We start from the raw sequence: 15552 nt of genomic DNA on the forward strand, positions 1-15552 counted from the left end.
ATACTGCTATTGCCATCTAATTTTCACCAGATATTGCTGATGTCATCAGCTATAAAGTGTTGCTGGACACTATTAGAGCCAGACTTGTCCATTGGCACTTGTGTTAAGTACTGCGCCATGTAAACAGACAGATAGTGGTTCTATTCTCACTACAGTCAACTGTGTGTTTAGTCAGCAATCACTACGGTGACAATTTTAGAATGATATGTGAGTTCAAAGCTATGTCAAACCCTAATCGGAACATCTCATTGTAACATACAATGATGATGTCATCCTGTAGAACATGCACTCTGACAGTGTACAAGACAAACCTGTGCTGTGGTAGTAACATTAACTACTGTGTTTGTAAACTAGTTTACCTACACTAATATAGGTTATAATCTGACAGCAGGTGACTTTCATATCTGTACATACACCTATCATGTTCTTCTAAACACACCTTTATGAATCATCACTTGTGACATAGGCTAATTTACATTTATACAAACGTAAACAAACTGTATTAACAAATTAACAACCATTATACTTCACATATATTGCTATATATCATATAACCTAACCAACATTACATAAATTATTCAATTCCTGCCCCTTTTTTAAACAAGAAACATCTTTATTAAACCATCACTTATGACATAAGCAATCATACGTTTATATAAATGAAAACAAACCACACTGACACAATCCTAGATGCAAGCATTTTACATCACCAACCATACTGACACAGTCCCAGTTGCAGACATTATACATCACTTATAATCTACCCAATCATTTTCAGTCAAACATTACATAGCTCATTTAAGTCCTGCCTTGTTTTAAACCTCATTCCTCCCCTGCATGTATTGTTCCCAGAATTCCAATTTTTCCAATGTAGTTTGCTCCTACCCTTTTATAAAGATCTCAGTTCCAGTTGTTCTATCTGTTATTATATTCACTACTTCTAATATAGTTGGTTTAGCTTTTGATTTCCATTTTCTAGTAATTGTTTTTTTGGCAGCTACCATAATTAGAAACAGCAAGGCCTTACCATGTCTAGGCAATTCTGATTCTGTATCATAGCTCAGAAAACTCATCTCCCTCAGCACACCAATCTACCCACTCAGCATCTCCAACAGTGTATCCTGCAGAGAATCCTTAAAGTCCACTAACTCACTGCGATCCCAGAAAATATGTTCCCAAGTACCTCTTTCTTCCCCGTCACACCTCCAACATTTGCTGTCTACCTGAGAAAAAATTATCTGAAGTCTGCTTGGGGTATAAAAATATCTATGTAAAACATTTCCAAGCAAAACTCTTAAATCTTGAAGATTTTGTTGCATATTTGGGAGACATACATATATCCTCCCATTGTTTCTTTGTGAATTGCTTATCCAATCTTTCTTCCTAATTCTTTCTAGCCTCCTCTGATTCTTATAGTTATCATGCAATATTTTACATGCTCTACTAATTATTCCTTTTTTAATTGCAGCTTCTGTTCTAGATTCTACTAAAAACTCTACCAGTGCTGGTCTTTCATTTATAATCCGCTATTGCTTCCTCTTTGTCTGTACTCTGATATCACTCCTTGATAGGGAAAGCAAGCTCTAACCTGCAGTCCAAATAAATTCTTGGCCTCTTCCCATTGTATTACCTTTCCCTCTCTAGGTATTTGCTCCCAATACCTTGGTTCCTTTGCCATTTTTTTCTCCAATAAATTCCAGCCCCCACATGCCTATTGTCTATTTCCCTAATTGCAGTCATCCCTATTGGCAGAATCTCCTTTCTCCAGTTCTGTGTTGGCTTATTTCTTAGAATACTTTCTGCTACTTTATGGATATTTTATTTATTTATTTATTTTACATTTTTTTTAACCGGGGAAGTCCAACTGGACACATATCCATTTTCAGTGGAGGCCCGGGGAGAAAAGCTCCAGTTCTGTATGATTATTGTTATTCTCCTTAAAGCCTTGCATCCAAAATACCAGTCTCTCTTGGTTTCTTGAGCTTCCGCATCTGTTTCAACAGCATCACTTTCCACGTTGAATTATAGTTTTCTGCTTGTGCTTTGTATAGAAACCTTAACTATGTAGCTCTGAAATACCCCTTCAAATTGGGTAATCTCAATCCGCCCTGTTCTACTGGAAGAATTGGCTTATCTCACTTGGCTTGTGCTGTCTTCCCTTCCCAGATAAAGTCCTTTAGCTCTTTATTAATTGCTATCCACAGCCTCTCCTCTGGTTGATAAAAATATGCCTCACCTGTGTATAAGACTAAAGGAACTAAAAACATTTTGACTGCTTGTATCATACTATCCATATCCATATAACAAAGCTCCATTTTCTCAGTTTTTTATTAGCTAGGGTGCCTAGAGAGGAGTTGTGGTATTGTATGAGGAAGTCGGGAGTATCAGAGAAGTATGTAAGAGTGGTACAAGATATGTACGAGGGTAGTGTGACAGCGGTGAGGTCTGCGGTGGGAGTGACGGATGCGTTTAAGGTGGAGGTGGGATTACATCAAGGATCAGCTCTGAGCCATTTCTTATATGCAATGGTGATGGACAGGTTGACAGACGAGATCAGACAGGAGTCCCCGTGGACTATGATATTTGCAGATGACATTGTGATCTGTAGTGAGAGTAGGGAACAGGTGGAAACAACCCTGGAGAGGTGGAGATATGCTCTAGAGAGAAGAGGAATGAAGGTCAGCAGGACTAAGACAGAATATATGTGTGTGAATGAGAGGAAGGATAGAGGAATGGTGAGGATGCAGGGAGTAGAGGTGGTGAAGGTGAATGAGTTTAAGTACTTGGGATCAACAGTTCAGAGTAATGGTGAGTGTGGAAGAGAGGTGAAGAAGAGAGTACAGGCAGGATGGAGTGGGTGGAGAAGAGTGTCAGGAGTAATTTGTGACAGATGAGTACCAGTAAGAGTGAAAAGGAAGGTCTACAAGAGGGTAGTGAGACCAGCTATGTTATATGGGTTGGAGACTGTGGCATTGACAAAAAGGCAGGAGTCAGAGCTTGACGTGGCAGAGATGAAGATGTTAAGATTTGTACTGGGTGTGATGAGGATGGACAGGATTAGTAATAAGTACATTAGAGGATCATCCCAGGTTGGAAGGTTTGGAGACAAAGCCAGAGAGGCAAGATTACGTTGGTTTGGACATGTGCTGAGGAGGGATGCAGAGTATATTGGGAAAAAGATGCTAAGGATGAAGCTGCCAGGTAACACGAAAAGAGGAAGGCCTAAGATGAGGTCTATGGCTGTGGTGAGGGAGGATATACAGGTGGTTGGTGTGACAGAGCAAGATGCAGAGGACAGGAGGACATGGAAACAGTTGATCTGCTGTGGCGACCCCAAATGGGAGCAGCCGAAAGAAGAAGAAGAAGACTCCTAAATACTTCATTTTATCATGTCTCCATAAATATGGATATTGCTGAATCAATTTGTGTGTGGGTACACAATTTACCTCTATTGCCTTTGTTTTAGCTTCATTAATTTTGTATCCCAAAAAGATTTGAAACTGTCTCAAAATGTTCCACAACACTGTAATGCCTCTTGTTTTGTCATGTATAAAATAATATCATCTGCAAATAGAGCCAGCTTTTCTTGACTACCATACCAATTATACCCTTGAATATCTGAGCCACTTATTTTCTTTGCCACCAGTTCTAAATATAATGCAAATATCAAAGGGGAAAGAGAACACCCCTGCCTGGTTCCTCTGTACAACCAGAAATTATCAGAGAAGACCCCACCTACTTTAATTTTCAACTCCGATCCCTCATATGTCCTCCTAATTAACCTTATATTTTTTTCAGTTAAAGCAAATGCTTCCATTGCCCTGCCTATAAAGTCCCAGCTTACTCTGTCAAATGCTTTCTCTGCATCAAGACCTACCAACAACAAAGGTATCTTCTTATATTCTGCTTCCCTCTGGATCATCAGTGTTCTGTTAATGTTGTCAAATGTTTACCTCCCCTCCACAGAACCACACTGATCCATAACTATCAAATTAGGCATCACTTTTGCCATTCTTTTAGCCATTATAGACAAAAACACTTTATAATCATGGTTTAGTATTGAAATGGGACTGTATGAAGTTGGATCTGATGGATCTTTACCCACTTTAGGTATTACAGCTACCACAGCTTTCTTCCAAGATGTTGGTACTTCTCCTCCTCTTAAAATGCTGTTAACCAAAACCTTCCATATCTTTATAATTTTTTCCCTCTTAGCTTCCAAACTTCTACAGGAATACCATCTGTTACTGGGGACTTTTTTGTAGCTTGGTTATACATCACAATTTTTATCTCATCTCCTCCTATCTTAATTATTAGTAATTGAGCCTTATCTACCTCTAACCCTGGCATATTTAATTTTTCCATAAACATTTCCATTTGTATCTTTTCTTGATTTCCATATTTCTCTGCTTTATACATACAGACTTTCATATAATTTCCAAAATCTTTCTAAAACCTCTATAGGATCTCTTCTTACCTTCCTAGCTATAGGCACCCTATGCTTTGCAAAAGCCCTTTCTACTTTCTGTTGCCTGAGTCATTGCGCTAAAACTTTTTGTGCTCTACTGTTGTTATCAAAAACAGTTGTTTAACAGCAATCTTTCTAAACTCGTGCATATTATCGAGGTAACCTCTTATGTTCTGCTTACCATTCTGCATTTAATCCTCTTCTTGCTCTGTGAGATTCCCCCTATTCTGCAAAAGTTTAACATTTGTCAGTCCCTCTAAATAATTCTTGTTACTTCTTAACCATAGCTCCCTTTCTTTTATTTCTGGCCTATTTTTAAACTCCACCTTAATTTTATCCCACTCCCTAGCTATATTTTCAGAAGAAATTTCTATCCTCTCTAATAGCTCCTGAATAATCTCCACTACCCATTCCTTAAATTCCTGTATTTTCAATAGATAGGTGGGAAAGTGCCAATGTCTCATTTTTATTTCATTACCCTGTGTTTTTATTTTAATTATTATTGGTGCATATTCTGAAATAGTTATTGGCTGCGTACATACATCTCAACCTGGAAACATCAAAAATCTGGACAAAGGCACATGAAAAGTAGGTACAATGGGCCAAAAATCTGTACGCTGATTAAATTAAAATTTGCATACATAATTATGTAACCCTGCCCACTCAAATGTAATTGTGGGATACTGACATTCAAATGCAAATTGAAGAACAGACAAAATATTAAACACAAAATATAAGCAGCATAATAGTGTTTTATTTATATTAGCATTTGAACTTGTATCAAACTTTGAACTTGTGTAAAACTAAAATGCAATTTTCTTTTATAAAAATAAATTAACTGATGAAAGTCATTGAAATAAATTTCAGGCACACAATGCCTAATGTCCATTTAACTGCAGATGGTTTTAGATTCACAAAAGAAATCAAATGAGACATGACAATTATCTGTAATACATAGCAGAACTCTGTAAGTTAGCTGAGAAAGCTGAAAATAAGAAAACAAGTCCTGGGTATACTAATAGTTAGGTTTGTGCATGCATATGCTTTGAAAAGATAGCCTAAAGGCTGCTTTGTGAGGAAGAGGAAGATTAGATACTTGAGCACAAGTTAAACATAGCAGTATCAATGTAAATAATAGCCAAATGCACCCTAGCTGTCCAACAAGATGTGGTCAGTGTTGTGTTAAAGGGCTGTGTTCTATTTCTGCTGGCCTATAGACAGTCTTATTTTTGTGTGGCAATGTCTCACACAAAGCTGACAAGTTCTGGTTTAGACAAAAAGGCTAGAAATGCCATAGGATGGGACTCCTTGATAAAATTATTAACTAGAAGAGCAATACCAGGAAAAGAAAAGGAATAGGATGGATCGGGTCGGGCGTGTGACTGCAGGCACAGATCAGCATGTGTACAAAATGGATTCAGAAGTTACAAAGGGTCAGGCAAAAATGAAAGCATTTAGAGTTACAGAACAGAGAGGGTTTTATTTGCATCATGCAGATCTGATGGGAATGAAACTTGCAATGAATAAGTACATGAGCTGCTTTTTATATGACTAAGAGAAAATAGATTGTAAAGATATTCTCTCATACTGCACAAGAGAAAATGTTACTACATGAGCTAAATAAGGGTACACATTATCTTTGAAACTTAAATAATATCTCCAATGTTTCCTCATATTTTCCTCTGTCCCTCATTTTTATTTTTAAATAAACAAACCAACCATCAACCAAGAACTGCAGTCAGCCAGTAGCAGCATTCCGCATATTTTGCTCTGTCTCTCATTTTTATTTTCAAATAAACAAACCAACCGTCAGCCTTAAATTATAAAATATCAGCATTACTATACATACAGTGTCCTCTGACCCTCAAAGGCTCAGATACAGCCTGCAAAGACTATCCTTGTCAGAAAAAAGAAGCTGCATGCTTTAGCACCAAAAAAAACACTTACCATTGTGGAAGGAAGTCTTGAGTAGTTTATTCATTTTTGTTTATATAACGAAGCTGCATATTTAAAACAGAAGTTAAACTATCTCTTCCACTTCAAATATTTAGCAAAGTCTGATGAAGAAAGAGGTTGATGAATTTTACACAAAGTAGCCTTTGCATGAGCAGCTCAAATAGTTGGGGAATATACAGTGAAGATTATTAGAGTTACACTTAACCTGGACAGGATTAGTCTCCCCACCAACAGGGCTTAGGGCAGTGGTGACAAAAAGCATCATTAACGTGCTGGATATAGAAAAACTGCTGCTGCATTTTATAAAGATGTTTGCTTTGCTTTTAAAGAAGAGTAGCTCAGCACGTAACAAATCAATGCCGTATAGCAAAATAGCATTAACGTAAAATGGTATTCCCTACCAACTCAAGTGAAAGAACAGGCAAACTACCGAACCAACAATTATAAGCTCTTATGACTTCCTTTTTTAAAATCTAATTTTATTCAAGCTTTTATTTTGCAAGGAATTACAACTGACATAATGTAGTGTTTTCACAGTAAGAAAAAGTGTTAAATAAAAGAAAAAGTCACACAAGTTTAGCCTCTGGCTGTTTTTTCTTTTTTTTTTCCTTACCTGGAAGAGACGGGGGAAGAACTGGTAGTCAACATAATTTTTTTCATTGCTTCTCTGCTGCCTCTGCAGTGTGCACTGCCTGATTAAAAAGAGAGAAATCAAGAGAAGACTTCTTAGAACCACGGACCGACCAACTCTGCAGCTTGTTTGCTGAAGCTGTACTTAAATTAAGTAATGAATGGCTTGGGGCTCAGTGATTGCTCTAATTAATTAAAAAAAAAAAAAAAAAAAAAACAGCTACCATCATGTTACCTACAGCAACAGACTGACAGTCTGCCTCGCAAAGCTGACATTATCACGCACACTATGCATGTGATGACATCAGCAAGAAAGTCATCCCAATATTTTGCCCTCCAGACTGGTATTTACCGAGGAATTCGGTACATTTGAGAGGTATGGGTGCATATCAAGACCTTCTACACCTATCAAGTTTGAGACAATTTTACATACCATCTCAACATGTTCTCCTCAGCATACAATGATGCTATCATACTCCATAAAGTGCAAAATGACAGTGTTACTGTCAGACATTTGTGGTATTGCTACTGTGACATTGCATGACATTCATATTCTACACCTACACAAGTGTGTGTGTGTATGTGTGTGTGATTGGTGGTACATTATGGGCATTGTATGATCTTTGGAATTGTTCTTCATTGTGCTACCACTTGGAAAACCTCTCATGTAGACCATCCATCCACCATCCTCCTTTTTCCACTGGCCACATGACATCCTTCCAGCAGAGGAGTGGAGGATGTCCTCATGTCAAATATATATACACACATCATGAAGCAGAGTCCTTCCATGAGCCACTGCAAGCAATCTCAAGACCACAATGCATGTGTGATTGCTAATTATGTCATAGTATGGTACACCTGTCCCATATGGACAGTGGCAGGATGCAATGCAATCAAACAAGTATACACATAAACACAGTAGGCTTACTATCTTCCATAATATAGATAATAGGGATTTTTTACAGGGTATAATAATGGAGAGGATTTCATGTGATGTTGGCCAATAGCCTAATAATGTCATATGACCCTATGAACGGTTGACATGTCAATGTTGCTGTCATTGACATGTGTTATATTGAGATGTGGATGTACAGTAGGGCTGCAAGAGAGTATTACAATCTGTGATGTGAGCTAATGTATTGATGGCCACTGATGCCATTACATTACATGCTCCTTCTATAACAGCTGTAGTAATATGCCTCCTGAGAACTGTTGACATAGTATGATACACTGTTATGTACAGTGGATATAAAAAGTGTACACCCCCGTTAAAATGCCAGGTTTTTGTGATATAAAAAAGGAGACCACAATAAACCATTTCAAAATTCCCACCTTTAATGTGACCTATAACCTGTATAATTCAATTGAAAAACAAACAAATCTGTTAGGGAAAAAATATAAAAAATAAAACACGTACGATAAGCTGGTTGAATAAGTGTGCACACCCTTAAACTAATACTTTGTTGAAGCACCTTTTGGTTTAATTACAACATTCAGTCTTCTTGGGTACACACCTGCCATCAACTACACAGACTCTGATTAACCCCAAATAAAGTTCAGCTGTCCTAGTAGGATTTTCCTGACATTTACTCAGTTGCTTGCTATAGCAAAAGCCATAGGTCACAGAAAGCATACAAAGCATCAAAGGGATCTCATTGTTGAAAGGTATCAGTCAGGAGAAGGGTACAAAAAATTTCCACAGCATTGGATATACCATGGAATACAGTGAAGACAGTCATCAAAAAGTGGAGAAAATATGGGACAACAGTGACATTGCAAAGAACTGGACATCCATCCAAAATTGATAAAAAGACAAGATGAAAACTGGTCAGGGAGACTGCCAAGAGACCTACAGTAACACGGAAGGAGCTGCAGGAATTTCTATGGCAACAATCTCCTGTATTCTCCATATGTCTGGAATATGGGGTAGGGTTGCAAGATGGAAGCCTTTTCTTACACAGAAAAACATCCAGACCTGGCTACAATTTGCAAAACAATACATGAAGTCTCCCAAAAGTGTGTAGGAAAAAGTGTTATGGTCTTATGAGACCAAGGTTGAACTTTTTGGCCACAATTCCAAAAGATATGTGTGGCACAAAAACAACACTTAGCATCACCAAAAGAACACCATCCCCAGAGTGAAGCATGGTGGTGGCAGTATCATGCTTTGGGGTTGCTTTTCTTCATCTGGAACTGGGGCTTTAGTCAAGGAAGAGGGACTTATGAACAGCTCCAAATACCAGTCACTTTTGGCCCAAAATCTTCAGGCATCTGCTAGAAAGCTGAAGATGAAAAGGCATTTCACCTTTCAACACAACAGTGACCCCAAGTAGACATCCAAATCAACAAATGAATGGCTTCACCAGAAGAAAATTAAAGTTTTGGAATGGCCCAGCCAGAGCCCAGACCTAAATCTAATAGAGAATCTGTAGTCTGACAGATATGGAGCACTTTTCCCAAGGAAGAGTGGGCAAATATTGTCAAGTCCAGATATGCCATGCCGATAGACTCCTACCCAAGAAGACTGAATGCTGTAATTAAAACAAAAGGTGCTTCAACAAAGTATTAGTTTAAGGGTGTGCACACCTATGGAACCAGCTTATTGTACATTTTTTATTTTTATATTTTATTTGTTTGTTTTTCAATTGAATTGTGCAGGTTATAGGCCACATTAAAGGTGGGAAATGTTTTGAAATTATTTTTTGTGGTCTCATTTTTTTATATCACAAAACCCTGGCATTTTAACAGGAGTGTGTACACTTTTTATATCCACTGTATATTGTTGTTGTATTAGGACATGTGTTTTTATAGTGGAGCAGATCAACCTTCTACACAGTTCACATTCCACCATCACAGTGACACTTGCAGTATGGCACAGGTGTGTATGTGTCTACATACCATCATTAAATGTTCTATGACTGACATCAATATCAATTCATATTGATTACATGGTCACATAAGTCTTGTCTTATACACATGGTTGTTATGCTGTGATATACACAAACGCAACCTTGTGGAATTCATTGTATGTGCAGCTGTGTTGCTACATCCAAGGATTACTGAGGTGGTCAGCAGCATCATTGTGTAACTATTAGCATTTGTATCAGGAAATGTTCTGTGTGAGCCACAAACAACTGATCTGTAATGTATCCTAATAAAACATCATACCACTCAAACACAGCTTGCCAGTGAAACACATATAGGCATATGTTCTACGAGTGATGTAAGTATGTGACACTGGTACAATTGTATGACTGTGTGCATAGCAACAGTGTGTGGAATGTGATGAATGACCAAGGCTGTATGTAGGTATTGTCACAAATTATTTATTCCAATACATATGAAATGTTAAGTGGAATACACAACTAAGCATAGATCTGTGTGTGGATGTCAGCAGACATAGCCACCCAGAAGACATAGACAGTCTGCTAGCTGAGAGTTTGTCTCACATGTCACCACCCATTCGCCACTGTATATTGGCCAAAGTATACATGCAAACATTACTCAGTTTTTACTCTCAGCAGAGCAGCATGTCTGTGCACTCTCTATGGCTAATAACACAAAAGCAATGGGCCCTGACAACATCACAGGTTGCCTATAACATGACTTAAAACCTGACCTACCAGATGGAGTTGGATCCGTACACTAACACAGCCTTGAGATAGACTATGTTCCCATAGAAGAGTGTACAGCAACATGCATCCTTCTGACTCAGGGAGACCATCACCTGATGCATGGAGATATACCCATCCTGACTCTCCTCATCTGTAAGGTAGGCCAAGGAGTCATCAGGAACCTTCTCTAAAAGGACACACATAATATCCCGACTGTGTACTAAACCCACATTTGATTTGTTCAGGCTACATCATGTCTGTTGCATCTGTTTGCTGTCTTCAAGAAAGTCACCAAGGGCATGTCTGATGACAATACTATCATTCGGTGTAACTGTACCTGGCCAAGGCATTTGACACAAATCAACAGTCGGGTATTACAGAGAAACTGTCACAAGTTGCCATAAACACCTGCGTCACCAAGTGGATAGACAACTAGAACACATACGTGACAGAGAAATATGTTGCAGTATGTGAAGTCACCCCTATCTAGAGTCAAGTGACCAGCTCCCTACCTCAGGGCTCTGTGGTAGACCCTTTCCAGTCCATTATTTAAGTGCCAGACTTCAAAACTGACTTACACTTGCTTTTTCCAATCAGCTTTGTGGAGGACTGCAAATTTGTTCAGTCATTGAGTCCATGTTGGTTTTGGTATAATGCATACTGTATCAACACATACAAAGGATTGATGCAACACCCATGGGGACCTGCCATATGAAGAAAACTTGTGAGGGGATTAGTTCCATTAAGAATGCAAACACACAAGATGATTACAATATTAACAACACACCCTTATGAGTAGACAAAGTGGTATGCACATCTGTCAACTAGCCAGGATTGCTCATTATTTCTAATATAGGCATAACAGTGCCATCCAAATACCTTTGGCAGATGTTACATTTTGAGGGAGGTATGCTTGATTCCCCTAATAGATTGCTGATGAATCATAACAGTTGTACAAGTGTGTTCTTTCAGAACCATCTATGATCACTCACAATCACATATGTTATGTGGAAGATATGGGATTGCAGGTGGTATTATTCTGATATAATCTCTGATTGTGTGTGCTTCTGTCTACTGTTGTCCATGGGCCTGTTACTATGTGTCCCACTTTGTTGAAACCTATCCTGACAATGCATTCATATTCAGGCAAGGCAACTCATTTTGCACAGCTTCACAATATGCACATAATCCTATTTGTATATACCATCCATGATATATGTTCTGTCCATTGTTCATGTCAGGATACTTGTATCACAAATTATTCAGTCCATTGATATGTCACTGTCTGTGACAGTCACAGAATATACAATAACTGCAGAGTCCATACTGTATCCTGTCAGTATGTGATTACTGTTAATGCTACAACTTTCTTCATTGACATTCCCTCATCTACTGTACATTAACATGTTTCACCTTTCCTCTTACCCTATGTTCATTCCTACAATTCATTTGTGTGTCACTTTTCAATATACACACATCCTCTAACTATATATTTATAATGCAGTCTATGTACCCTTACTGATCATTTACACAACTTTATTCAGTATGCCTGACACAGGTTTCCACACTACTTTGCACTGTATACACTTTCATTTAATGTGTTGGAACTACATACATTGCTTTATTAAAAACCCTGGTAGTCACTGTGACTTTCCACACAGTCTCACAGACCTAGTTTACCTCTTTATGTCTGCAGGTGTTCGTGTTGCTTTACATGGTTTCCTGGCCAGCAACACTGTTGCTGCCAACAAAACCACACTTGTTTATGTTTAAACGTGGTACGTGGCATGCTTATGCAATTAGAGCTGCTGCTCACCATGCAAACATGTAAACTCCATATAGGCTTCATGCTAAGCCTAGAAAGAGTTTACCGAAACCCCAGGACGGTTATTACATTCTCGCTGAACAAAAAATAAGAAAAACCTCTGTCGGATCTGACAGTATTCCCTGCTTATTAATTTCAAATATTCAAAAATGTTCTAGCGCCCATTCTGTTTTTTAATTGTCTTAAACAAGTCATCTGTTACTCCTATCATTAAGAAGGGCATTAAACTTTTAAATCTAAAATTACAGACCAATTTGTCTCACATTTTTACTGAGTAAATATTTGAAAGATGTTTAGTCTATGTTTTAAAGGGTCCAGTTAACAGTTCATATTCTTTGGACATTGGTCAACATGGTTTCATTGTAATGCAGTCAACCTTCCCCAGTTTTATTTATTTTCATTTATTTATTGCATTTGTTAACCGGGTAGTGTCCGACTGGGCAAGTAGCCCATTTTCAGTGGAGACCCAGGGGGAAAGCTCCAACAATTACTTATCCTAAAGACAGTGTAATATAGAAATCAATCATTTAAAAAATACATTGAAATTTGATAGGAATGTAAAGGTTGTGCAATTACAGATTCTTGAATGCAGCAAAAGAATAAACATTATCAAATAATAACATCATAAGAACAAACTTTACAAGGATGGAAACATTCAGAGTAGCAGCCAAGTAACATAAGAACAAATCTTTACATGGTTGGCAACATTTGGAATCAAAATCACAAGCAATAAAAAGTTTTTTTATATTTAAGAAGATGAAGCAGAGAGAAGTGAGATCATGACAGAGTAGGAAAGTAGAGGTTAGAGAACATTTTGTTAAATTTTATGACCAGATTAGCTTTGCTATGAACATGGGCCTTTCTGTTGGTGTTATTTTTTGTCCTTGCTAAATATTTTAACACTTTACCTCATTATTTTATATATAAAGATTCAGAACCGTATTGTTTTTAACCCTTGTCTGATAAAATTGATTGATAATTGACTTGGAGTATGGTTTCAATATGTAACAGTAGAAGGAGTTCATTCTGGTTACTTAAATGCACCTCTGTGGGATTCTCCAGGTTCACTATTAGGTCCTTTTCTGTTCAGTTTAGGTTTTGAACCTACACCCAGTTGGAAACCCTAATGGATTAACAAGTATGTAGCTGATTGCAAGGTTGGATTTATTGCAATATCCAGTAATGACATAATTGCAATAACCAGATATTTGAAGGATATTACTGAATGGTCAATAAATGATAGCTTCCATTTTAGTGAAAACATTTAAAGTGATTTACTGTGGCAGGCAAACATTAAAATATCTAATAACTTTAAATGAAACCATGCTTGAACAAATTCATGATTATAAAGGTCTTGGCATTACAATAACTAATACATTTTCATTTGAGAATCATGTTAATATCAGGATCAAGGCCTTAAGACACATAGGCCTAATACAAAATCTGTCTCTTTAAGAGATGAAATGACTATGATTAGAATTTATACCACTTACCCAAGACCCTTATTAGAATTTAATAATTAATTTTGCATTTAAATAGAGAGTTAGCTTCAGATACTTAAATCAGTACAAAGGAAAATTACAACACATATTCCAACTGTTAAAGACTTAAGTTATTATGATAAAGATGAACTTGTTTTTACTTAACTACAGACATTTTCAGGGTAAACAATCTTAACATACAAAGCCTTCAGTAATGAAATGCAACAGTGTCTATTTGACTTAGAAGTAAATTCAAATCCTATCACTTAAAAGTACAAAAACATAAACTTTTATGTTTGCTTTAACAAAACTTTATTGAGAAGTAAATATACCACTCAGGTAATACCAAGATTTTGGAACAGATGACCCTCGAATGTACATACATCTGTCACTCTGTTAAATTCAAAGACAATTTGGGATCTGTGGATGGGACATTGTGCCTTGAATCCTACATTTACAGAGGCAGTGCACTATTATGGCCATAAGGCCCATATATTGGTTTCCATGACTTATGAACATATGACACTTAAGCAAATAACTATACTTACACTAAATAATTATTCTATAAATAATAAATATTTGTTGTATCCTATGATATTAATTTCATTATAATGTACACATGCATAGTTGCCAAAAAAAAAAACTTGAGTCATGAGACTTCCCTAATTCACAGAGTTATACAACATGTCACTCTTCATTCATCCATCCACAACCCATTTTTCCCTTTTTGCACATGGGGTCAGAGTGCCACTTCAACAGTGACAATCATCTAGAGCCAAGGTTTACACCACCAGGTGGCTAGCCCTGCTGCAGTTGTTCTTCCAACCTTCCTCTGTAGGAAGGATTCAATTTATTTCTCTAAGAAGCCAAGGAAAACATTTCAAGAAGTTTATTTTCAGAATGAGTAGGGTACATGGACATTCCCCCAAATAATTTAGTTTTCCTAATAGCTTGGAGTGTATTCAATATACATGTTAACCATAAGACAACATAAAGTTTCCAAACTTTAACTGTATCCTAAAATTTATTCATTAAGCTTTCCCATTGTCTTACAATTTTATTACTCCCCAGAGTAACTCATAGCACTTCTGTTTCTGTCATATTAAAGTGTATTAGCACCTCCTATATTTGCATCTCCATGACATTTATTTTTCCTAAGTTTGAAGCCCACAGCATGCAATAATATTACCAGTTTTTGCATAACTAATTTGACCCATTGTTTGTTTTCAGCCAAAACAATGCAATCATGGGGGGGGGGGGTACAATTTATTGGAGAAAACTGGCAAAGAAACCAAAGTATTGGGAGCAAATAAATAGACTGGAAAAGGTAACAGAATTCAAAGAGGCCAAGAAGACATTTGGACTGCAGGCTAGAGACTGCCTTCCTTATCAGGGATTGATATCAGTGTATAGGCAAAGAGAAAGCAATATGGGATCCTAAGTGAAAGGCCAGCACTGGAAGAGTTTTTAGTTGAATCTAGAACAGAAGTTGCTGTTCAAAAAGAGATAATTAGTAGGGCATATAAAATATTGCAAGACAACTACAGGAATCAATCAGAAGAGATCAGATTGGGAAGA

At 37.3% G+C, this 15552-nt stretch overlaps 1 protein-coding gene across 1 annotated transcript in view; it reads right to left on the minus strand.

Moving 5' to 3' along the window:
- Nucleotides 1–15552, minus strand: part of LOC122796295 — a gene marked incomplete in the record, with an annotated part of 1783369 nt that overhangs the window by 1750105 nt on the left and 17712 nt on the right. Inside the window, 1 exon segment of the mRNA XM_044064662.1 lies at nt 7038–7116. Coding sequence (XP_043920597.1) covers nt 7038–7116 — 79 coding nt within the window.

This window comes from Protopterus annectens, chromosome 3.part0 (genome assembly GCF_019279795.1).
Source record: "Protopterus annectens isolate FY-2018-M chromosome 3.part0, PAN1.0, whole genome shotgun sequence".
In the NCBI taxonomy this organism is placed as follows: Eukaryota; Metazoa; Chordata; order Ceratodontiformes; family Protopteridae; genus Protopterus; species Protopterus annectens.